This window comes from Melospiza melodia, chromosome 1, assembly GCF_035770615.1.
Source record: "Melospiza melodia melodia isolate bMelMel2 chromosome 1, bMelMel2.pri, whole genome shotgun sequence".
NCBI lineage: Eukaryota > Metazoa > Chordata > Aves > Passeriformes > Passerellidae > Melospiza > Melospiza melodia.
This window is the reverse complement of record NC_086194.1, coordinates 138802686-138827123: the sequence shown is the minus strand read 5'-3', so window position 1 is coordinate 138827123 and position 24438 is coordinate 138802686. Positions and strand designations below refer to the sequence as shown.

The 24438-nt window shown below is 36.9% G+C and overlaps 1 protein-coding gene across 4 annotated transcripts in view; it reads left to right on the top strand.

Annotated features, from left to right (window-relative positions):
• The window catches only part of PDE7A (phosphodiesterase 7A), a 74856-nt gene extending 52246 nt beyond the window's left edge, over positions 1-22610 (top strand). For all 4 annotated transcript variants that reach the window (XM_063169525.1, XM_063169505.1, XM_063169534.1 and 1 more), the window contains 10 exons: positions 7388-7539; positions 9192-9255; positions 11558-11653; positions 14707-14807; positions 16859-16990; positions 17295-17386; positions 17999-18143; positions 18983-19079; positions 20055-20135; positions 21425-22610. In XM_063169525.1, coding sequence (XP_063025595.1) covers positions 7388-7539; positions 9192-9255; positions 11558-11653; positions 14707-14807; positions 16859-16990; positions 17295-17386; positions 17999-18143; positions 18983-19079; positions 20055-20135; positions 21425-21636 — 1172 coding nt within the window. In that variant the 3' untranslated portion in view covers positions 21637-22610. The remainder of the gene's footprint in view (positions 1-7387; positions 7540-9191; positions 9256-11557; positions 11654-14706; positions 14808-16858; positions 16991-17294; positions 17387-17998; positions 18144-18982; positions 19080-20054; positions 20136-21424) is intronic.
• Positions 22611-24438: the final 1828 nt, after the last annotated feature.

The following is a 24438-nucleotide window of genomic DNA, read 5'->3' as shown; positions in this document are numbered from 1 at the left end:
GAGAATATAGAGCAGGTTTGTTTTTTTCCTTTGTTATTCTAGATGTTTCTTCTTTCCAAGCTACTGTGGAACAGTCTGTGTGCTCTGGAGTCTTGCACAGGTACAGGCCACTCTGTATTTCATTGCTGGCTTAAGTTTGACCATAGAAGAAGACAGTGATATATTCTGTTTTTTTCCCCATTTCTTTTGAACCTCTCCAATGTATTCTTTCTCCTAATACCTTATTTAGGCCAGACAGTCTGGTAGAAAATACCTCAAAATTCTTTTGTTTTCATCTGCGCTCCCAGTTTGATTTTCTGTACTGACCATCATAAAGTAAAGTAAAGGCTGGTAAAGGAAATTAATTTTTTGTTAACCATGATCGAAAAACCATTGGTTTTCGATTCTTTTTTTTTTTCTGGTGATGAAAAATAGACAAAAAAAGATGAGTTGTGAGTTCTGTCATTCATTTACTGTAGAACTGAAGATTTCTAGGACACCAAAGAGAGGTGGGTTTTTCTGGGAAGACAGCAAGAAAATGATTTGGCAACGATCTGAAATATATTATCCTTTTGGGAAAAGAGTTTGGAACCATTATATGTCGAGTTCTTCAGGAGGATTAGTATCTTGATTAACATGGCATAACCCATTTTGTAAAAGACTGTGTTTGTATATATTTTGTATATTTGTGTTCTGATGATATTCCTCTAAATAATTAGCTTCAGTGAGGTTTCTTAGTTTACAGTATGCTGTTGTGAATTGCAGATTTGCCATGCCCAATGAGTGGATTAGGGTTAAAAAAATCCCCAAAAATACAACTTCAGGATTGCTGGGCTTATGAAAACTGGTAAACTGGTATGGAAAGACTGCCTTGTATGTAGTTTCCTAGTCCTGAGATTATTGCAAAATGTTACTCATTTGAGCACAGAAATGGCAGTGTTTAATCCACTTAATTTTGTATCTTTCCTGAGGTGTTTACAGAAATTCTAAGATGAGCCAAAATTCAAAAGAGGTAAATTAGTAAAGTCCTGTAGATACCTTTCCATGATGCTTTTTTTATACTTCTACTACTGTGCAATGACTTATAGTGCCATTGGAGATTTGGCATTTATTTCATACTGAAGTAGTCTAATCCCTTCACTTTGAGCAAATTCCCTCAAATTAGCGCTGCTTGGAGCAGAGGATTGGACTAAAGGACGTTCAGAAGTCTCTTCTGTCCCTTCCCACCTAAATTATTCTATGGTTCTGTGCTTTGCTAAGGCAATGAGATCCTTTTGCTCTGTAAGATCCTTCAGGAAAAGTTATTTTAGGTGGTGGTGATGCCTACCACTTCCCCTCCATCAGGTAGCGTCTAATGAAAACCACTAGAGTTTTTAAGAGAGTCGTGGTAATTCTAGACTTTCTTGAAACCTAATTTATTTTTCTCATTCCATTTAGAAGACACTTGCAAAACCATGTTTGTTTCATTAATCCTTAACCCACAACATATTTTCCAGCAGTCGTTATTATTTGGAAAATAATGGAAAATATTTGGAAAATAAAAAAATATTTATGAATGTGTATGTAGTTACATATTGTACGTTAAAACCAAAACAGTATAGCTTAATATATTTTAAGCAGAAGTGTAGTGTCTTAAAATGATGCTAGTCTTCTAAGTGGTTTTAAGAAAGACAGGAACTACAGTGAGATAATTTAGACCCCAATAATCTAAATTAGTCTTTTTATGTAACTTGAAAATCCTTACTAAAATTATATCTTCCCAAATGAAGTAATAGTTTTATATAATACTTGAATACTGAATGTTGTAAAAATATTTTAAAATTCAAACCATGAGTGGTAAAATAGCAACTCTTAATTTAAAAAAAAACCACCAACATTCATGGATCTAATATAGTGCATTTCTTAATAGTTTGATGGGAATCGATGTGAAATTAGAATGCTTATGGGTCCCTCTAGTGGTGTGAAATGCTAGATCATACTTTATTCATAAATTGAAAATTATTTGTATCATGGAAAGATGGATCTTCAGAAAGGTGCATCCTTGGATGGTTTTAATTGGCATGTAAAATGGAATATTTCTTTCCAACAGATATGGACAGGTAATGGAAAATTTCAGATGATGTGTCAGGTTTAATGATAGTATCTGCTATGTCAAACTGTTAAATGTGCAGTTGGGTTAATACGGAAAATTAATGGGAGATCACTTCAGTTAAAAGAAGATAATTCCTTCATATTTTGGGGGAAAAGCCTCATCTGGTGGGCCAGTGCTCACCTCAACTTTCAGTTTTTACATCCAAACATAGGAAGGATCAAATAATCAAATACTTTTTTTCCCCTTCATTTCCTTAATTTTTTTTTTTTTTGGCAGTGACACTCATGATCCTCAGTTAAGCTCTTTCTGTTGGTGTGTAGCAAAACTCAGTGCTTTTTATAATGGATAGTTTTCTATCTGCCTTTTAGGCTGTAGCAAGGAAGAAATGGAGGTAAAGTTCTTGAAGCTGGATAGCCTTGTTTTAACCAGATTGCTGTCAGAGGGTGTAAGTCTGTCTTTGCATTATAAGAAAATTGAATATATTGCTAGGATTTAAGGTTCCATTAGTAGTCAAACTAAATAATAATTGTTATTCTTCCTTTTGTGGACTGTCCTTAATATACAATATATAATTTTAAGACTAAATCTATCAGTATATTGTGATCTTTTAAGCGATTATCACTTGTCTTTACTTTGGTTTTTTATATTGGCATGAGAAAAATAAATATTTAATACCCCTGTGAAATGTGCTAAAACATTTTATTTTAGGGTTTCATGAAGTTAAAAGATTGGGAGTGGGAAGAGATTAAAATTAGCGTCTCAGAATACAGATGAAATCTGTTGCATGAAGGCGACTTGTGTTATTTTATTGCTATATATGCATCACACTAGCAAAATAACTGATATTAATAACCAGAATTACTTCTTTTTCTTTATTTTAGAGAAAGGAATTTTTTATTATACCAGCATCTCACTTAAGATGCTTAGAAACAAGAATATAACCATTTTAATCAAACAAACGAAACGCCCCAATACCTGTGATTGATGCTTTGGATAACAACTCTAATTTACAAAGGAATGGCAAGAGGAAGTCATAGGACAGCTGGTGTTGTGCAGGCACTAAGGCCTACAGTTCACCTTCTGGTTCCTTGCATCAAAAGCACTTCCCAATGCTGTAGTGTCCTTTTAAACGTGTTCATCATCCCAGCTTTGCTTTCATTCTCTTTCCGTTCAAAAGGCTGTAAATGTCAAATTTATTTTATTGTTCTAATTTGTCCTTAAACTGTCCTTGTGAGCAAATAGTCAATATTGGATATTAGAAGGGCATTTAGCACACTGAAGGCTCCAAATGGAAGAAAAGATATTTGGGCTGGGAGATGTTTTTGCAGCATGCTTGTTCATGAGCAAATGCAGTGTGCTCTTCATTCTTCACTGTCTTCTTTCCATGATCTGTACATTACTGAGCCTTGGTTTGGTAGTGTCTCTGAAATTAGCATCTCTTTTCATGACTCGTGATAGAAGCGGGGAGGTTGTCATTCTCATATTAATCATGCATCTAAAGAGAATGAATGTGCCAGGAGAGAAATGCCAAGTTTCCATTGCACAACTGTATCATTCATTTCACCAGTCTTTTCCATTAACTGGCCTTAGCTGATCTGCCAAAACCACAAAGCACTTGGTTTTTGTATCCTTAATAATAATTTATCTGTGAGGGAAAGGAAAAAAGCAGGCACAGTAGGTATCAGTGTTCCTGCAGCTGGAGAACATATCTTCCCCTCACCCTGTTTCTTGAAAGCCAGCTATTTTCTCTTTCAGCCTCCCCTTTAAATTAATAACCTATCGAACCTCTGCATCTGACTTGTTTATTGTGAATTGTCCTGGGATAAGTGTTTAATGTTAAAGAGAGAAATTTAGTTTTTGGCTTAGTGTAGTCCCACAAATCAGGTGCTCTGGAGCTGCAGAGGGATGGCAAGGCTCAAAATCTCTTCTCTCATTTGGAAGTTACTCTGATCATTTCAGATCTAAAGGATAAGACATTTATTTAGTTAAGGTGTTATTACCTACCTTGGGCTATCCATGTGCAATAACTAATAGCTCAAAGGGAAGCTCAAAGCCATGGGGAGGAACAGCCCCAGCACAAGCAGGGGCAGCTCTCAAGTGATTTGCCAGAAAGGAACTGGATATCGTGGTGGGCACCAAGTTAAACATGAGCCAGCCATATCCCCTTGGTGCAGAGAAAGCAGGTGGTATCCAGGCTGCAGTAGGAGGAATATTGCCTGCAGGTTGAGGGGGGTGATCCCTCTCCTATGTGCAGCACTGAGAGGCCTCACCTGGAGTCCCAGTCTGGGCTCCCCAGGAAAAGACAGACATGGACATACCAGAGAGAGTCCAGCAAAGGGTGAGGAAGATTAAAGGGCTGATGAGAAAAGGCTGAGAAAGCTGGAACTGTTCAGCCTACAGAAGGCTCAAGGGCAAACTTCTCAATGTATGCAAATACCTGAAGAGAAAGTGCAAAGGAGACAGAGTCAGGCTCTTTTCAGTGGTGTCCAGTGTGAGGACCAGAGGCAATGGGCACAAACTGATGCACATCAGGAAACACTTTTTTGCTGTGAGGGTGGGTGACCAAGTGTTGACACAACCAGAGAGGTTGTGGAGTCTGCATCCTTGGAAATACACTAAAACCTCTGGGAGATGGTTCTGGTCTAGGTGACTCAGCTTGAGCAGAGGAGTTTGACCAGATGAACCTCATCTGGTGCTTTCCTACCTCACTAGTGCTGTGATTCTGTAATAAGCAGCGCTGCTGCTAGGAAAGCTGGAATAATGTAGGCTTTGCTTTTTTTCTTTAATGAGGGGTAGAAAACCTATGATTAATGTGTAGTAGTAGTGGTTTAAGAGCTAGGCTAATTTGGTGATAATTTAGAGAGTTTAAACGTATTTGTAAGTTGAATAAGTGTAAATAGCTTATTGTGAAGAGAATGATGGTTCAGCTTCACAGAAAAACAAGTAACTCGTTTGCCTCTCTACCTCTATAATCATCAGAAACAGTCCTGAAGCAAGAAGATGTGCAACCCCTCCTAAATGACTTTGAATGCAAGTACAAGTGGAACACAGGCCTGTACTGCCAAATTATTGCACTTCTGTGTTCTGTTGTGTACTTTGCTGCCAGAAGCTGCTGTTTTCCTTGTAGTACCTACAGTGTACTATTCCCTCCAAGATTAACGGGTGGTACCTGTGTGGGGAAACTCACTTTGTAGCATGACAACAAAAACAAGTTTGTAGAAGACCACTTGAGAACAAGAAAATTATCTCTGCTTCCAGAAAAGTGCTCATTTTTCCTGCTTCAAATATGTTGTTTTATTGTGATTTAGTGAAGTTTATGGCTTTTGTATGTGAATTTGTGGATATTTTAGTTCATTTTATAACCTAAATATAGCCATTTTGTATTATTTTATTTACAACCCAATAATTTCTGTTGTGAAATTTGGCTCTGAAGGAAGCCAAATTGGATCAAGAGTGAGGGAGAGACACTTCTTACCTGTAGCATACACTGTATTAGCAGCAGCAGCTGTATTGCTCCCTGCTTCTCTATTATGCAGGCTGGTAGTGCTCAGACTGTAACCTCATGGTCACAAATGTGCTTAGAAATATTGGTGGAGTAATGTAGCATGACAGAATCTATTTATTTTTCTGCTGTACACATGAATGTTGCTTTATAAGCAACCTTTATCATATGTAGTACATCTTACTTAATAAAAAACCCCCTGGGATATATTATAGGTACCAGTGTGTTCAGAGGAAGAGCCCTTGGCCTTGAGAATGATAGCTTGAAGAAGGATACTTCATGGGGAGATACCTGTGTTAGCCCTGAACTTCAGTGTCCTGATGAAGTGTTTCAGGCATGTCTGAAAGAACATTCAGTTGTGTCAGTTGAATTTCTGTAAACACGGACCATTGGTAGGGAATGCTGCTGTGTTTGATTAGGTGCTCTATGATCATGCCACTGTCAGCTCTATTTAGAGGTGTTTTATTAGTGTATTTTGGGAATTAATATATTAATGTAATTGCTATGAGCTGGCATAGAACAGTAAGCAAATTGGAACTTCTGCAGGGAGAAGCATTAAAATGGATAAAGATTTATGTTATGCAGAATTAAGCAGCTGTCGCTAGGAATCAGTGAGAACTTTTAGTTCAGATTGTCAATAAGGCCACACCTTCCTGTGTACATTTTAGACTGACTTTCAGAATAAAAGTTGTAACTCCTTACTTCACCAACTTCTAATATGTCTCATTTTTGGAAGGACAAGAGGTCTGTGCTACAGACTTGTGATAATGGTTTTTTTATTATCTGCATTTTTTAAAAATAGCATGTTGGCGTTGACTTCCTTATTTAGTACCTCTTTTTAAAATTTTACTATTTAACATGAGTCATTTCAGGCAGGTTGAGTGAATATCAAGATAAGATTATTGGCTTCCTGTTGGTTATATAAAACTGCTATTGGGGGGCACTGTTGAAAAGAAAGTCAAGGCTGAGTTTGGCCTAATGTAATTCAAAATGAGAATATCTGGCTTGCTACAAAGGAACTGTAGCTCTGTGTAGTTTGATGCTGGGGTTTTTTAAACACTCCAGGTATATCAAATGGAACTGGACATAAACTAGTATTGGTCATTTGTGTAATTCAGTTAACCTAATAAAAGTAAAGGAAAATATTTGGATTAATCTTTGGAAAGAGGCTGAAATAATTTTCTGTTGTGTTTTCACCATACTGGGAAACAGAATTAGATATGCTGTGAACATAAATGTCATAATTGTTTGGCAGAAGAGTGTAGTTATTTGCAAAAGCACCAAAATTACTTGAATGTGTTTAAAACTTCAGCATAGTAGAGTTAAGAGATTTTCTGAGCTCTAAACTGTGTAAAAGTAATTTGTACTTGCTCAAAGCCTACTTGTATCTCCTGTATCAACACTCAGTTTCTGATACTTTCTTGCTGGTGTATATGTCATCTTGGGTGATTTGGTAGGGACATGGGTTGGATGTGTATCCATGACACCTATTTTCCAAAAATAATTTGTTTGCAGTACTGTGTGTGTTTTTAAACAATATCCGTAATATTTTTGTCCTTTTAATAACAGAGTTCCTTAAAAAGATGAGTTGCAGCTATGATTTAAGTATTTGTTTTTCTTCACAGGATGCTTACACAGAACATATTTTTTTCGAATCCGTGGCTCTGTATTTAGTATTAATAAAAATATCTGCATTTGTGCTGAAATGTTTGATACTCAAAAATGGACATTATCTTTATACCAAACGTCCCTGAGCACTTGTCTTTTTGATAAAAGTTTTTTAGAGAGAGTGTTTATTTTCTTGTTTTTTGTAGCAAATTCTGAAATCGAAGTCTCTGTGTCTGCAAGAAATGTGAGAAGGTTGCTTAGTTTCCAGCGATACCTGAGATCTTCCCGTTTTTTCCGTGGTATCACTGTTCCAAATTCTTCAAACATTTTAGATGATGATTATAATGGACAAGCAAAGGTTGGTTGCTTGATTTTTTTATTTTTTTAAAGTATGTTTTTCTAAATGCTTACTAGTATATATAACTATATCACATACTAAAAGGGCAACCAAGCACCAATTTTAAGCATATTTTTTGTGTATGTATTTTTATCTGTTTATATATATATATATGTGTATATATTGTAATCAAATCCAGACAAAATTTCATGCTCTGTAGCAAACTCCTCTACTGCCCACAAGTTTACTCAGATCATTTTTGTGTTGCTAGTGTTTTTGTTATTGATGTTTTTTGTTTAGTTGCCTTTTTTTTTAATTACTGATGAATTAAGGATAGCCTTGAATAATTAAAGAAAAATATGAAGAGAGGAAAATGCATCTGTATTTAAGAAATGTAATGGAGCAATTTAGACAACTGTTCCCTTTCATTTTTAGTCTGACCTCACTAGTGAACAACTGGAAGAGTGACTGCCTAAATTCAATAAAGTGCAGTAAATAGATTTCTCAGGACATGCTTATGTCAAACTGACTTTCTCTTTGGTAGGCATTTCTAGAGAAGAAACGTGATAGCTGGAATACACTTGTTCAGCACTAAAGCAGGGAAAGCAGATACTGGGAAGAGAGTTGGTGCTAAGGGAGCAGCTACCTGGATAGAAAGGCTGCTGTATTTGCCACAGAGGATGGAAAGTGCTGAAGGGGATTGTACAGGCAAAGGTTATTCAGGTTATTCAATATCCCAAAGGCTGTGTCACTGCATGCAGTGCTCTTTGTCATCTGACACAGAAAAACAATATACTTACAATACAATGGATGTATCCATGCTGAATATCATCAGGCTGTGGTGTACAAAGATATTGGAGAACCTGGAGAATGGATCTTAAAAGTGTACATGCAATTTAATAATAAACATATACTGTTAATGCTTTTGTTTCTTCTGATAGCAGAGTTTTAGCAGCTGGTAGAGAAAAGCTAGAACCAATAATAAGATCACAAAACAGCTCTACCAAGCTAATGAGAATAGGAGAAGGCAGGAGTGTTGTAAAATGTGCTGGACAGGTATTTCTGATACAGGTAAGGGAGGCAAAGATTGGGACTGCTCAGTTCTGGTGAGGCCTCTTGCACTGTTTGCTGTTCTTGGTCATTCCTATTGTGGGAGGAGCAGTTTATGTGGAACAGCTGTGATAAAGATGTGCTAGTTGAGTGGGGTGAAAAGTCAAAAGCCAGGTTCTTAAATTAAAATGCTTATACAATGGCTCAAATATCTAGTGAATCATGAAGATACTGTTCTGTAAGCAGAGGAAAAAAGGAAAAGGAAACAACTACACAGAGATTAATTTGCTAGTCTGAATGCAGAGTCATTCTGCCATACTATTTCTGATTTGAACCTAATTGTTTTTAATTTTCTTTTGAGAAACTGCTGGAAGGTTGAAAGGAGCATCTCCAACCAGTTCTGCCAAGGCACTCATTGTTTGGTTTTTTCCCTCCAGTCTTTTTTTTTGTAAATGTGTGATGTTGTTCAGTTATCAGACAAATTTAATTATTCTTTTACTACCATTTTTTATGTAGAAATTCTAAAGACTTGATCTGTCTCTGAAATCTTAAATACTCCTCCAAGCTACAGGAAGATAGACATATACTGATTAAAAAATGACAGCTTTTGTGTTTCTTTTCAGTGTATGCTGGAGAAGGTTGGAAATTGGAATTTTGATATTTTTCTTTTTGATAGACTGACAAATGGTGAGTTTGCACTTGGTATTTCATTTGTGCTTTATCTTCTAGCATAACTTAACTATGGCACTTATGTTGCAGTGTTGTTTGCGATTGTTTGTTTGCTAAAAAGTGCAAATTTCTTCAGGTACTACTTATTGATTTAATAGTTTTTAATCTGAGTCCTAGTTTGCCTGATCACTCCATTAAAATAATGATACTGTCAATGTTGATACTAATAATTGATTTTTAGAAGAGGCCCTTGATGTACTTTATAGGTTGCTGTTCTCTCTTAGTAATTTGAAGTAGTAATTTGAATACAAATTGACAAATAATTTTATGATCTTTGACTTCTTTTTTCAATTATGAGGTGCTGGTGATTTTTGTGGTTCTGTCCAAAAGATCATTTATATTGACCAAGTATTTTTCTAATAAATGTAGTGTTAGATAGAATAGTTCTATTACTTTATAGTGCTGTAAGAGGCATGTTGGTGTTAATCCATTACAATTATGACATAGAATACCTGGAGAATTGGGAGTTGAGCAGAGGGAGGCCGCTGTACACATCATTTGCACAACATAGAAAAAGGAAGAGAACATTTTGGTGACTTTTGTGTGCCCATTACAAATAGCAGTAGGAACTGCAGGAATAGTTGGTTAAAAAAACCAAAACCCAAGTATTGTTCATTTGTAGGCAGAAAAGAGATCTGTAAATGTGCTGGGAAGGAGGGAGGGCTGCTGCACTGGGCAGGGTGAAGTTTTGCATTATAATCTCAGCAATGGCAGCTGGGTTTTGGACAGAATGGAAGGAGGAGATGAGCAAGTCCAATATCACAGTGACATTTGTGCCAGTGTGGGAAGAGAATGGAGGGCAGCTCTTGCAGATTTTGCAGCAGTCATGTGGAGTAGGTAGCAAAGTTGCAATTTAAGTTGCCAGAACAAGAAATTAAGTTCAAAAAGGAGAATGTGGCACCAAAAGATCTTTTTCTCTTCTGTTTCATTGAAGGGGTGCTTGGCTTAACCCAGTGAAAAAGTAGTAACCTCACAGTTATATTTAATACAGAAGTTGGATAGAAAAAAATTAAAATAGCAAGGACTTGTAAAAATAGAATGCTTATATAGATAATGATAAACTTTATATAACTGAATAGAAAAAAGCTCTGTGTACAAGTTAACATGTAAGCATAGCTTCTTTGGATTAGTTTATCAAATGGGAGAAGTCTGAAGTCATCCTTCTCATAAGAGCCCGCTCTACCTTTTAGATGTGCTTTTTTCAAATACATTTAAAGCACTACCAGAAGAGCTTCTATAGAGCTTCTATTGTGGAAGCCTTACAATACCACCATCCATTTTGCATCCTAATTAAATAATTTTGATCAGGCAGCCTTGTTCTTGAAAGTTTGTAAGGGCAGAATGCTGTACATAAAACTCTGCTGGATGAGCTGCCCTGGATGAACCTCTGTGGAGGAATTTCCCCAGTAAATGTTGTTCCAAGAATTGAGTATTTATTGTGAGGATGTGACATGAGAATACATTAATTCTAATCTAGTAATAAACTTGCTTTAGAAGAAGTTTTTGTCTTCTTGTACCTCATTTTCTGTCTGTGCTAGGTTGTGTAATGCTAAATGAAGTTTCTCAGCCATGACATCATTTGCAGAGCAAATAATGGACAAGCTATTAAAAAATAAACATTGTGGACTGTGGCTCTTAAGGTTTTACTTATTTTATCACTGCAAAAGATTATAATAAAACTATGAGTAGATAACATATATTATAAGCTTGTAAGAGTGTTCATTTTTTTTGAGTTCCAAGTGAAAGAAGTCCAGCAAAATATATTATGAAAATGAGAGAGAGTATATTTGCAATGTCCTCTAATCAATAGTTGTCTAACTTTTCTTTTTGCCTGATTGCATTTGTATTTTGTATATGTGTTTGTGATATGTTGCATAAATATAATTATAAAATGGAATATAATTATAATAGATTTGCATGTTGAAACAGGTTTTTTAATGTTCAGTAACATTTTCTTCCTATCAGTTGCCATTGGACAGTTGGTGAATGCATTAGAATTAAGCAAAACCACTGGTTACTAGAGACAGCTAATGAAAATTTGTCTGTAGTAGGATTTAAATGTTACTAGAGACAGCTAATGGAAACTTGTCATGTAGTAAGATTTAAATACTTATGAATTGGTGTAGAATATCATGACTTGGTGTAAAGAAGTTCGCTTGTATAATTTTTGTGACCAATTTGTTTGAAATAATACATTTCTTATGGAGGAGTCACTGATTTTATGGCTTCCAATGAATTAATATTTTCATCTTATTTTTAGGAAACAGTCTAGTCAGCTTAACCTTTCATCTGTTTAATCTACATGGACTAATTGAACACTTCCAATTAGATACGATGAAACTTCGTAGATTTTTGGGTAAATACAGCTTTTTGTTTTGATAAATATTGATGTTTTTCTGCATTTTTATACCTTAACTGAAGTCCTGGTTGTAGTTTAGAAAAAAGGTTTGAAGGGTACTGATGCAATCTACATTGTGCAGTGATTTAAATTATATTAATTGCGATGATCTCTCAAAGTTTTTATGAGTATAGAATTTTCTGTGTTAAATCTGAATAAGTATTAAGAAGTGTAGTAGTTTCATAGCTGATGCTGTATTCTATTTATTAAATCTGTTTAGTATCTATGTGCCATTGTATGACATTTGCACTGGGAAGGGCTAGACAGATCCTTTCTTTGTTCTGATTTTTAGTTCTTTATTGATCTTTAATTTTTTTTATGATAGAGTTTCCTAACTGTATGGAATATGTCAGAAATATGTTTTGGTGCCAGTTTGGTGTTACCCCTGCTTGCTCAAATTCTCCTACGAGTAAGCATTGCACTGTGGACATAGTTTCTCCCTAGACAGAGTACAGGACAATTTTAATTTAATGTCTGGGCCTGTGTCACTGGAATGCTTCTTTGAGAATAATTGTAAATGCAATGTAGTATATTCAAACCAAGTGCTACATTCACTTGACAGAGCTGTCTGCATCCCAGTACATAGACAGGTGCTGGTATGAGACCTCCTTTCTTTGGTTCTTTTGTGACAGTATCTTTTATTTTGTGAAATGGGATGATTTTTTTTAACTGACCAGGAGAAACAAGTTTCTGGTCTCCTTCAGCAGTTTTTCACAGTTTCAGAGAAAACAATTCTGTGGTTACAAAGTTTGTCACTTAACAGGGGAGCAATCACATTTGGAAGTCTTTCCTTCCCTTTCAAGTAAGAGAATGTTTTTGTTTTCACAATTTAGTTCTGTTCAATTAAAAAAAAATCAGTTCTGTCTTGCAGTTCACGTTGTTTTAAAGTAGACTAAATTTTCTCCAGTTTCAGGAATGTTAATAAACTGACCTTAATAACTGGTATCTTGGAGTGGAGGAAAATTATTATAGAAATCTGGTTTTAGGCTTTTCAAGTTCTAACTGAATGTGTTTTTTCTTTCTCATCTGGTTAGTTGACATTATGCAGATGATAATACTGGAAAGATGAGATAGAAATTACTGGCTTAGTTAACTGTTTATCAGAAGATGAGAATTCTAACTAGATGTGACTATTCAAGGTCACAATCCACTAGAATGAGATTAGACTTTGAAGAAGACAAAATTTATTCTAAATTTGAAATTCAACACCTTTCCCTTTTTGATAATGCCATCTACTTAATATCAGTAAAAATTTCTGTCTTAGGTTCTTTGATTTTGTAATGGACTTTCTTCCAAATACAGTTTCTTACCATGAGCACAATTCTTCCCTTTTCCCTTTTCCTTTAATCCATAGCAATCTGAAGATCAAATTCCAGAAGACTAGGATAGCTCAAATGGTCCAGTGCTACACAAAATTCACATTATATGAGAATCTACTGAAATCTTTTTAAGTAGAGAAATCTTGATTTTAGTCCCCTATGGGATCTTAACTCTTTTTTTGTGTATGTGTATATATATATATATATATATATATATATATGTACATACACACACACACACACAGAGTCTTTCAGTGATTTCCATCGTGTGCTTGGAGATCTGCATCTTCTTACTGTGTCTTTATAGATTCTTATTCCAGATCTAAACCAGGGAGAGAAAATGCAAAGTGCTGCATTCCTGAAAACAGGGTGGTTGTGCTATTCTGATTCTGGCAAACTATGATCAAAGTGTTGACCTAGGTCTGCTTTAATAAAATAAGTAAGTTAGGAAAATTGTAAAGTTCAGGTAGCTGGATCAGCCTATGAAGCCATAATAAAATTAAAAAGAAAGCCAGAGATATATGCATTCATGCACTTGATGTGAGGAATAGGTGGGAGAGGGTTCTACTGCAGGTTAATGAAGCCCAAAGCCATTTATATTGATTTTCATTACTTTTCATATGAGCTGTCACCTATCCATTGAGTACTATTGAGATGACATAGTGGTGACAGTATTTTGACTTGTCATGAACCTCAGCTTTCACAAACACCATGTCAGTAATGCTGTAACATTATATTCACAATTACATGGATTCTCTGGCCTTGTAAATTGAGTAGAAAAGGAGCTTGTGGGCATGTTTGTTTGGTGGGACTGACAGACTGTAGTCAGACAGGAAAATGTTCTTTTGAGGTTTGCTTGGAAGAACTAATGTGTAGTTCTTCCAAGCAAACCTCAAGACTTTAGAGGTAGTAGGCAAGACTTTAGAATATAGTTTGATTGCTCTGCTTCTTCCCTTCAATCCTTTTTAACATTATAGTTTTTCATTCCCTGTACTTGAGCGAATGTTGATGCCCTTCAAAGAATTTTGCCTGTAATCTTCCAGGACAGTCAGGAAGATGGAGGAAAGAAGTTAAATAGGGAATATTGAATCTAGGTGTAGTTAGTCAGACCAGCATCTAAATGAGATTCTTTTCTAAATTGCATATGGGCTTACATTTGTCTGAGTACCAAGTATGAGCAAATGCCTAGAATACATATAGAAGTGGTCTTCCATGACCACTTTCCTGAATGGGAAAGAAAAACCCTTCATATGATGGGAAAGCAATGCTTAATTCCTCTGAAGTCCTGTTTGTTTTCAGGTCATGATATGAAGTCATCCTAATGGTTTGGTAAAAAGCGTAATTTTTATTTTTATTCAGTGTTGCCTCACCATTCAGACAGATTGTCAAAGACAACCTTCCTTGGGAAGTTCTCAAAGTCAGAGTATCTCAGATTATATATTGATTTCAAGTTGTTTAATTTTTGCTCTGAGGTGACTTTACATGTAGTTGATTTCCTTTAGCAAACACTGTTTCTTTGCATAAAAATCTTACAGCTGCATCGTGCTTCAGCTGACAATTTATTGACTCTGATGCTTTTATTGTATGTAACTTGTGATACCGCATATTTCTGTGCCTAATAGGGGCATATAAAATGGTCTTTGAAAAAATTGCAATTTTATTTAAATTTGGATATTTGTTTTTTCCCGGCAGTTATGGTTCAAGAAGATTATCACAGTCAAAATCCTTATCATAATGCAGTTCATGCTGCTGATGTGACTCAGGCCATGCACTGTTACTTAAAAGAGCCCAAGGTAAGGAGCATTCTCACTTTTACATCACTCATACACACAGAAATATGTGTTTGTGTGTATATGCATATGAATGGATTGTGTGCACATATCACAGAATCATTTAGGTTGGAAAAGACTTGTGAGATAGAGTCCAACCTGTGACCAAGCACCACCTTGTCTACTAGACCATGGCACTGAGTGCCACATCCACCTAAACACCTCCAGGGACGGTGACTCCAGCACTGTGGACAGCCCATACCAATCTCTAATCACCCTTTCAGTGAAGGAATTCTTCCTAAGGTCCAACCTAAACCTCCCCTGGCACAACTTTAGACTGTTCTCTATGCTGTCACTGGTTACCTGGGAGAAGCAGCCAAGCCCCCTGGCTACAGCCTCTTTTCAGGCAGTTGTAGAGAGCAGTAAGGTCATTGATCTTACATAAACCTACATGCATATATCTATGTGTATTATATGCACATGCAGGTTTTATCAAAAGTAAAGAAATCTAAGAACCTAACAAGAAACACTTCTGAACTCTCCCTTGCCTTCCCTGTTGCTGAGGCTGGGGATTCACACTTAGTGTGCTTTTCTTTTTCTCCCCCTCTGAGCTGACATTGTCTTTTGTGTGACTTCCTGCTGAACTAGAGCAGGGAATTAAAGTTGCAGCTGTTTAATATAGTGCTGTGCCCCAAGACATTCATATAGAATTGCAGCCTGAGTCAGAGCTGGCAACAATAAACCTGTGTACTTGTCATCTGGGGTGGTTTTCTTCTTCCATAAACTATCATTACCCTTGCTTTGCTCATCTTTGCTGTTACTCAACAGTTTACTTCTACAAGATGCAGTTATAGCAATACATTAGGAGTTCTCTTTGGCTTTCTTTTTAAGAAAGGGAAGAGTGGCAGACCTTAAGAAGCTAAACTAATTTAGTGGTTGTTCCTCTACTACTTAGACTGCTATCAGGCTGCTTCAAGTGATGTCTTGGACAATTTCAGGGCAAAGTCCTGTCCTTCTGTATTAAATTGAAAGCTGTAGTGCTCTGTAGCTAGATGAAAAGTTATCTACCTTGATGCAGATCATCACCAATCTGGTATTCCCTTGAATAGCTCCTTGTTCTGCTTCTGAGGTAAAAACAAGTAAATTTTGGCTCCATAAAACCTTTTTCAGAGGCTCTTTGCCCACTCCTCCCACTCAGTTTCTCAGTGCTGCTCTCAGACCAATTGGTGCAGTGAGCCTGATCAGAGCTGGTACAGGATGAGCTTTTTTATGGCATTCAGTTTGGAAGCTCTGAGCATTTTTTATTTAATACTCGTGATGGAAGTTTTGTAAAGCTTCAGATACAAGAATAGGCTTGGTATTTTTAGTAACATGTGCAGCTACAGTTCAGTGTACTGTATGGGTAGAACTGTCCTCTCTGTTTTAGTGCAAACTAGACTTTGTTACTGAGTTTAAACTTTCAAACCTCTCTACCACAAGAAGGAACACCTATGAACAGTGACAGTAAGTCCATGTAGATGCATGCTGAGTTAATTGACATGGTCTTTGAAAATATTTATTTGTGGCAGATTTTCCTCCTTTGGTTCTGGTCCTGGTAGACCTTGAAATACAATTTTGCATAAGAGTAGAAATACATTCTAAATAGTTCCAAGTGTTTCAGAGCATTAGTTTCTTCTTCTTAGGAGGAAAGGCTTTCATGCTTTTTAAAATTTAGTATGAATTTAAAGCAGAATAAACACAAATGGACTTGGTGAATGAGAGGGAGAGCTAATTTTAAGAATTTGCTGCTTTTATGGGGTCTGGTTAGGAATCAAGCTTCATTACCAGACACACAGAATTTTGGATGCTGGCATTTTTTATGAGTGGACTTTGCCATTCAGAAAGAATAATGCTTAAACCATTGCTGAAATTTTGTAGCTTTTGCGGGGGAAATACTGTGAAAAGTCAATGGAATGTTAGTTTTACATCTTCAAGATTTTCTCCAAATTTCTGTTGGCTGTTAATTACTGAAAACATTAATGCACTTTTTCTAACGCCTTATTGCATTACTAACATTTGTTGGGTTTGCCTTGCAGCTTTCTGAGTCTTTAACTCCATGGGATGTCCTGCTTAGTTTAATAGCAGCTGCCACACATGATTTGGATCACCCAGGCGTTAACCAACCTTTCCTAATTAAAACAAATCATTATTTAGCGGCTTTATATAAGGTAAGGATAAAATCAGTTGTTTTGTTAAAAACAGGTTTGGAAAGGAGTATAGAAAAGGAGTATAAATTGTGATGTGTTTAGCTAGTGGTAGGATGGAATGCAGACAGTGTTTCCATGTCACTGGGATAAAAAATTGTGCAAATTAAGTAAGTATTCAGGATTTGTGGGTTTTAATCTCTGGCAAAAACAAAAAAGAAGAGAAGAAAATAAAACACGAACCCCAAAACACAGCCAAATTGTATATAGCTCTTCAGCCTAAGAAAAGGGCATTTACTGATGTGTGTTATTCCATTTTAATTCACAGAATACCTCAGTATTAGAGAACCATCACTGGAGATCGGCAGTGGGGTTGCTGAGAGAATCTGGTTTATTTGCACATATGTCATTAGAAAACAGGTATGTTTATACCACATAGTATAGATTAGTTTCAGATAGAAGCAATCTGTCAGCTAAGAGAGCCCTGCAAAACAAGATAAGTTATTGCACAGCAGTTTTGAGTACAAAATATAGAGATCTATTTTAAGAATTCCTGGATACTGTGCTGGTAGAGTAGAGCAGTTCATGGTGCAACGTGATACTCAGAAAATAACATGTATTGCAAGCACATTGAAGGAGTATATTCATGTAGTCAAGCACCTGTTCAGACTAAACTTGGCAGGCTTTTCTCGTTCTGCCACCACAACTGTAGTTTAAAATAGAACATCTTCACCTACTCTTGACAAGAAATAATCTTGAGACAATCAGTTCGTGCATTTTTAAGGAAAAAAAAAAGGAGGGGGAGGATAAAAGCTAAAAACTGTTTTAGTCTTTCTGAAAACTGCCAATGAAATATTCTGATATTTCTGTGAATGTTGCAGGAATTTTTCAGGAAAAGAAAACAAACAGTTCACTGAAAATGCTTATTATAAAGCTTGTATTTCTACAATAATAAATATGATAAAATGTCCTGTAGATCTAGTGATGACTGTGGTTCTTAAATGATATGCTTTTGAATGTTTGTTATTTCAGGCAGCTGATGGAGAGCCAGATAGGTGATCTCATTCTCGCCACAGACATCAGCCAACAAAACGAGTACCTGTCCATGTTCCGATCCCATTTGGATAGAGGAGATCTATGTTTGGAGAACGCGAACCATCGTCACTTCATCTTACAGGTGATCTTGCTGCTCGTACTTTTGAAAAGAGCATTTTAGTGGGAAAACTAATTTACTTTAAGTGCTTCTGCCAGGCCTTCTCCTCCTTTCAAAACAGAGCAGAACTGTCTTTTAGACTTTCTGTTCCATTACAAAGAGGTTGTTCCTCCACTTCAGTTCCCACAGCCAGCACTTCTCCCAAGTGCTGCTGTGTGTTGGTAAGTCTGATAACTTGGAGCTGCTGAATCGAGGTATTTCCAAGACAAGGTTTAGCTCTTCTAACAACTCCATTGCAGCCTCAGAACTGTGAAATGCTTTGTCAGAACATATTTTGGGGAAGGAAAACACTGCTGTTGTGAATCAGTTTGCAGTTGTGCTAGTGAGCTTTAGCAAACTTGAAAAACAAAAGCCTTGAGTATCTTCTTAGGTTTGTAGGCATTTTCTTACTAGGTTCATATTGTGGGCCATAAGAGAAAGTGGACAAACAGATCAGAAGTTCTGTCTTGTGCAAACTATTGCTAAAAATACAAGCATGAGTGCCAGAAATGGAAACCACGGCTTGTTTGCTTTGATGCTTCTTTTTCTGAAGTTATTTTTGGTTCCTGTACCAGTGAGTATACTAAATATAGTGGTCCTGAAATACTTTGAGTTGACTGAGTTTCCATATTACTCAGGGATGATCATGAGATCTCACAATTCCCTGAGTGTTTTTTAAATATTACAGAACATAACTTTGGAGCAGAAGTGGTAGGTAGGTTTGTTATTCACAAAACCTAAAATAATCTGCTCTCAAGAGTTAAGTAATTACAGGCACTTGAGTTGAAGACAAGATGATTTAACACTGTGTGTTAACTTGTTAGATGGCTTTGAAGTGTGCAGATATTTGTAACCCCTGTCGGACATGGGAGCTGAGCAAGCAGTGGAGTGAGAAAGTAACGGAGGAGTTCTTCCATCAAGGCAAGTAAGAGTAGAAGTATCTGTTAGTGTATCATGTATTCAGTGTGGAGAGTGTCCATGAGCCCTAGTCCATTTATATTTTGCACTACCAGAGATGTACAGTATAGGAGTTTTTACTTCCATGGGTTGTTTCTCCTGCAAAAGGTCAGAGTTACTAAAACTCAGCAGAGAATCTGCTTAGAATCTGAACCTAGAATGGCTGATGCAATACATCCTTCAGCTGAAAGGTGCTGCAGATTAATAATTATGGCCACTTTAAATTGCTCTAGTGGTTTCAGCAAATTATGGAATATGTTGATCATGTTCAATATTTAAGCTTCAGCTGTGAGGCCTGTTGGTAAGCAGGTAAGAGCCAGGGAGATTTTTAGTTACTGTGCAGTTTAGACTACTTCTGTAAGCAGTTAATAAAGCCTTTCATTGGCAAATGGAGTGAATTTACTCCATTTTTATTAAATTGTTTTATAATAAAATTAAGGGTAGTTTGATGGACTTGAGACCTGCTAATTTGCACGTGAATATGGTAAATGGGGAACAGACTGCTTTATTTGGTGCTAATCATGTGAGACGTAATCTTAGATAAAGGTGATGGGGAAGCAGAAACACAAATTGCCTTTAGTGAGAAATTTCTGAAAGCTAAGCTATCCTCTTCCATATTGCTGAGGGGGGATTCATTTGTCATTTCTATGACAGTGTAGGTTTTGCAGGAAAGAGGATGCTAATCCTTCAGGAAACTTGTGGTTCTATGGGGTTTCTGCAATTACTGTTTGATGAAAAATACCAAGTATTTAAATACAGTAGTTGTAAGTTGTTAGTCTGACAGATCTGCTTGGGTTTTTGGGAGTTGGGAAGACAACTAAATGCATTCCACCAGCTGCAGGGTAGTATCCTTGTAAGCCAACACTCACAGCTCACTTTTGTTAGTGTTTGATTTGGTTGGGATGATTTAATGGTTGCATTATACTTTTGTTTCTTCAGGTGATATCGAAAAAAAATATCACTTGGGTGTGAGTCCACTTTGTGACCGACAGACAGAAACTATTGCCAATATCCAGATTGGTAACTGCAATTCACTTCATTCTAGTAGATTTCTTTCAGCATGCAATTTGAAAAAAAAGCACCTTATGGATACATTTCCTAGAGGCTGAACATACTCTGTGTGCGGCAGCACTTTATTATAAAGAGCAATTCTATTTTTATTTGTTACATAAACCTCTCTTGAATTGTTTATGAACGGTGCTGCCCTGACAGTCCTGGAGTCCCTCTGTTTCCTCACAGAGCAGGTTCAGCTGTCTGACTTCTCCACAGTGCTGCCCAGAACTTTCCTCATCTGAAGGGTGTTTTGGGAAGAGGAGGGTCCCTTCCCCTTGCCATATGGCCTTGGGTGCCTTTTGCAATGAGCTTGTCACAACTGGGCATGATGGGTTTAGCTTTTTGGAATGTCAGCATTCCCTTTAAATACAGCCTTTAAGGAGGGTGGTGGGCAGAGATGTGATGGAGAATGGTGGATAGCCATTATATTAATAGTTTTTGCTAACCTGACTTGGATTTAAATAGTAAAATATCTTTTTATAGTAAATTTTAATAAAAGTTGATTATGGAGGTGAAGTGGGACTCAGTTAAAAACATAGTAAAAGAAAAAAACAAATTTAACAACAAGCACAGAATGAATTAATGCTTTAGATTGACACAAAAGCTGATATGTTCAATCAACTGCACTGTTTAATTTAGAATGCTAGGAATTCATATCTTTTTTAATTAAAAGACTCAGTTTTGGCTATCTTACCATTGATTTTTTTGCTTCATGTAAATAAACATTACAAATAAATGAACATGTGTATACACACGAAGTACATCAATGCATTGTTTTGTGGCCTTATTTAAAAAGTTTCTAAAATTTGTATTTTAAAGTATTTTTAGTCACCCTAGTATTGTGAAAACAATATATTATTTTTTCCCCTGTGTAGTATAATTCAGGCACACTGAAGGGCAATTAATTATAAAATCTTTTTGAACTTCAGGTTTTCTAAATTGTCTGACTTAGTTGCTAATGTTTAGATTTCTCTCCCCTTCCATATTGTCCAGTATTTGTCTTCATTTGGTCATTGCTGTGAAAGAAAGAGGGTAATTTTTAATGTAGTGTATTGGTGTTCTTCTGACCGATTAGTAAAATCTTTTACATTTTGAGAGATTTTTTTTGTAAAGATGCCCAAAATATTTAAATGAGTATTTAACTGCACATTTATTGTTTGCTACTAAATGCTATTTAAAGTATTTAGCTTGAGTATTTTACTTTTTCTCTGTATTGTTTTTTTATTTAATCTGCCTCTCTTTGCTTGTTTCTGAAGGCTTTATGACTTACTTAGTGGAACCACTGTTTGGGGAATGGGCCCGTTTTTCCAACACGAGGCTGTCTCAGACAATGCTTGGCCACCTGGGACTGAACAAGGCAAGCTGGAAGGGAGTGCAGAGGGAACAGTCGGGCAGCGGTGACGATGTTGACCCCACTTTTGAGGAAATGGACTCAGACATTTTACCTCAGGAACCTCGATTGTCCTGACCTCAATCTCCAAGACAAAACTGCCTCTTCCCTCGGTATCTGCACGGTTGGATTCAAGGAGACACATGCCAGCCCAAGGTTTTGGTAGAATGGTAAAATGATGCCAGCATTATTTATTTCCAAGTTTTCCTTTGACACAGACCATTTGACCCAGAATTTTTTTAAGCCGCCAGACCTGAACATAGAGCAATATGCACCCGCCTCAGTTGGTTGTCGTTCGGAACCTTGAATATGCAAAGCACAGCAGCGACCGAGCCTCGGAGCAACGGGACGGAAGCGTCGCCGTGCCCCCTGGCTTGGGTTTTCTCATGATATTTGGAATACGGTCTTCAAATCTAAGACTTGACATGGATTGTTCCACTCCCTTGGAATTTAGCAAGACTTGCATAAATGTGTTCAAAGCATACCTTCCACTCAGTCCCTGTTTTAATACGGAAATGTGAAGTGCCCATCCTCTGCTGCCTCTGGCAAGACTCGATGTTTACAAATGTACTCTGAAACTGTCGGTTCTAGACTTAACCTTTGCGCATGGCTGTGAAGGAACCACTAACTTGGGTTTTTTGCTTTTTTAAAAGAAAAAGATCAAATTTGAGACTGCAGCTCTTGTTTCTTTGGATGCCAGAAAAGCCTCCCATTTGCCATAATTTTGTTTGTGCACTGGGAACTGAGCATTCATCATAGAGCACAGCCAAGCTTTACTCCAGTGCTGTATGGGAATGCAATTTTTTAACAGCGAAAAAACACTTCTGAATCTGGGAAGGGAAGGGGTGGGGGGGAAGCGTCCGAACTGCATTGCGATTCTGCAGTGGGAACATCGCATGTTGTTCTCACTATTGTACACTTGAACTGCACATGCAAGAAAAAGGTGGAATGTCTAAACACCATAATCAGCTCAGGGTATTTGCCAATCTGAAATAAAGTGGGATGGGAAGCGTGTCCTTCAGAACAAGGGTACAAATGCCCCTTTCGCTGCAGCGTGTGTGTATGTGTGGGTGTGTGAGTACGTTTGGGACGGGGGAGGGCGGGAGGGCTCGGGGAAGGGTTTGAACGGCAACATTTTTTCTTTTTCTTTTTTTTTTTTTTAATTTATTCTTTTAGAATGTGACAATTTCATGAACAGCCACACTGGGGAGGAAACTGTAACAAATTGCTACAGATGCCTTAAACTATGCACAAAGCTAAGTGACCAAATTTGTTTTTGATTTGAAAAAAAAATAATAAAAAAAAGTGCATTGTTTACGTATTCCTCCCTCTACTGAAACATTACCCACTGATGGGTTTTTGATGGGAAAAGGAGAAAATGTTTTTTAGGACAAAATTAAAGGACTAATTTTAAACTTAAAACATTCCATTTTTGTAATTTGTTTTACATTGTTTTAAGTACAGTAAGCACAACTGTAATCTAGTTTGAGAAACTGGTGCTTTCTTTTAGTTCATTTGTATTTCCCTGTTATTATTGTAAAAGACTGTTTATTAATTCTGTTTACAGTTTGTTGCAACAGCCATTTTTGGAAGAGAGCTTCAGCGTAAAGCCATTTGTAAAGGCTTTGCCATATTCATTTTAATATGTGCCTGTTGCTGTTAACTTTTAATTAATAAAACAAAATCTTTTCACATTATGCTCCTGTACATTTAAGTTATGACTGAGTCCAGCGTTGTGGAAAGGTAGCTAAGGTTGCAGTCAGCTTCCACTGTAAAACTAAGCCAACTTTGGATTTGAAAATACTAGTCCTCATATGCCAAAATTTATTGCCTCTTGGAGTTTGGCCTTTTACTGTTTGAAAAGCAAATCCTGACTTACCTGATTGTTTCCCTTCTAAAACTGTTTATTATTCTTTCATGTTCCCTGAAGTAGTACCATTAATCTCAAAGTGGCCATGTTTAAAGAAATAAATTTCTAATGAAACCATTCTTTTGAGCCTGCGTGAACTTCCTTCCTTCGCTGTCAGTGCAAGTTCTTGATGTTGACTCCAACACAGAAGGACCAGATGGGACAAGGAGCTCTGGTTGTAATTTTCAGGAGAGAAGAGCCATTTTTGACAGGCTGCCTTTGAAAGGGTGCATAAAGCTAGGAGAACACAGAGGTAAGAACTGTATGTAATGTAGCACAGAGAAACTGAGAGAAACTTAGCACAGAGCCAGACTTAACTGGGTTAAATGTGGGAAAGTAGTGATTCCTCTTGGACCTTTCTGAATGAAACGTGCCAAACTTGCAGCTGTTTTCAGAATGACTACTAAGATCAGTCTGATGATGCCTTCTGTGACACATTTGTAAAAAATGAACTTGGTTTAAAGAGCATCAACTGCATTTTAAGTTTTGTGACTTGTTACAGGCATATGTTAATATGTAATTTTAATGAAAATTAGTAATAGTATAACAAATAGGTATATGGAGTATTTCAACATAGTATTTATAAAGAGCCTGTGATTTTTAACATTGTGCAAACTTGCCATCCTTTGCTCTGACAGGACCCAGAAGAGCTTGTCAAAATGTAAAATAGGAGGAGGAGTAGTTTTATTCTAAGCCACCCTTCCTGGAAAGGGGTCTCTCTACCAGACTGGTAGAAAAGACTGCTTCTAATCCCACCTCTTCATGCATGTGGAAGTGCCTCTCACTGGACTTGAAATAAGAAAAATGCTTTTTCCATGCTGGCTGGGAGTGCCCTCTACAAATCCACAATGAACTTTAACATTCCTGCAGCTTCAGCATTTCATGTGAGAGCCGAGAGCCCACACACACCAGGCACAGGAGAGAGGGTCCCACAGCCCCTGGGAGCCCCTGGAGCCCAGAGCCCTGCTGGG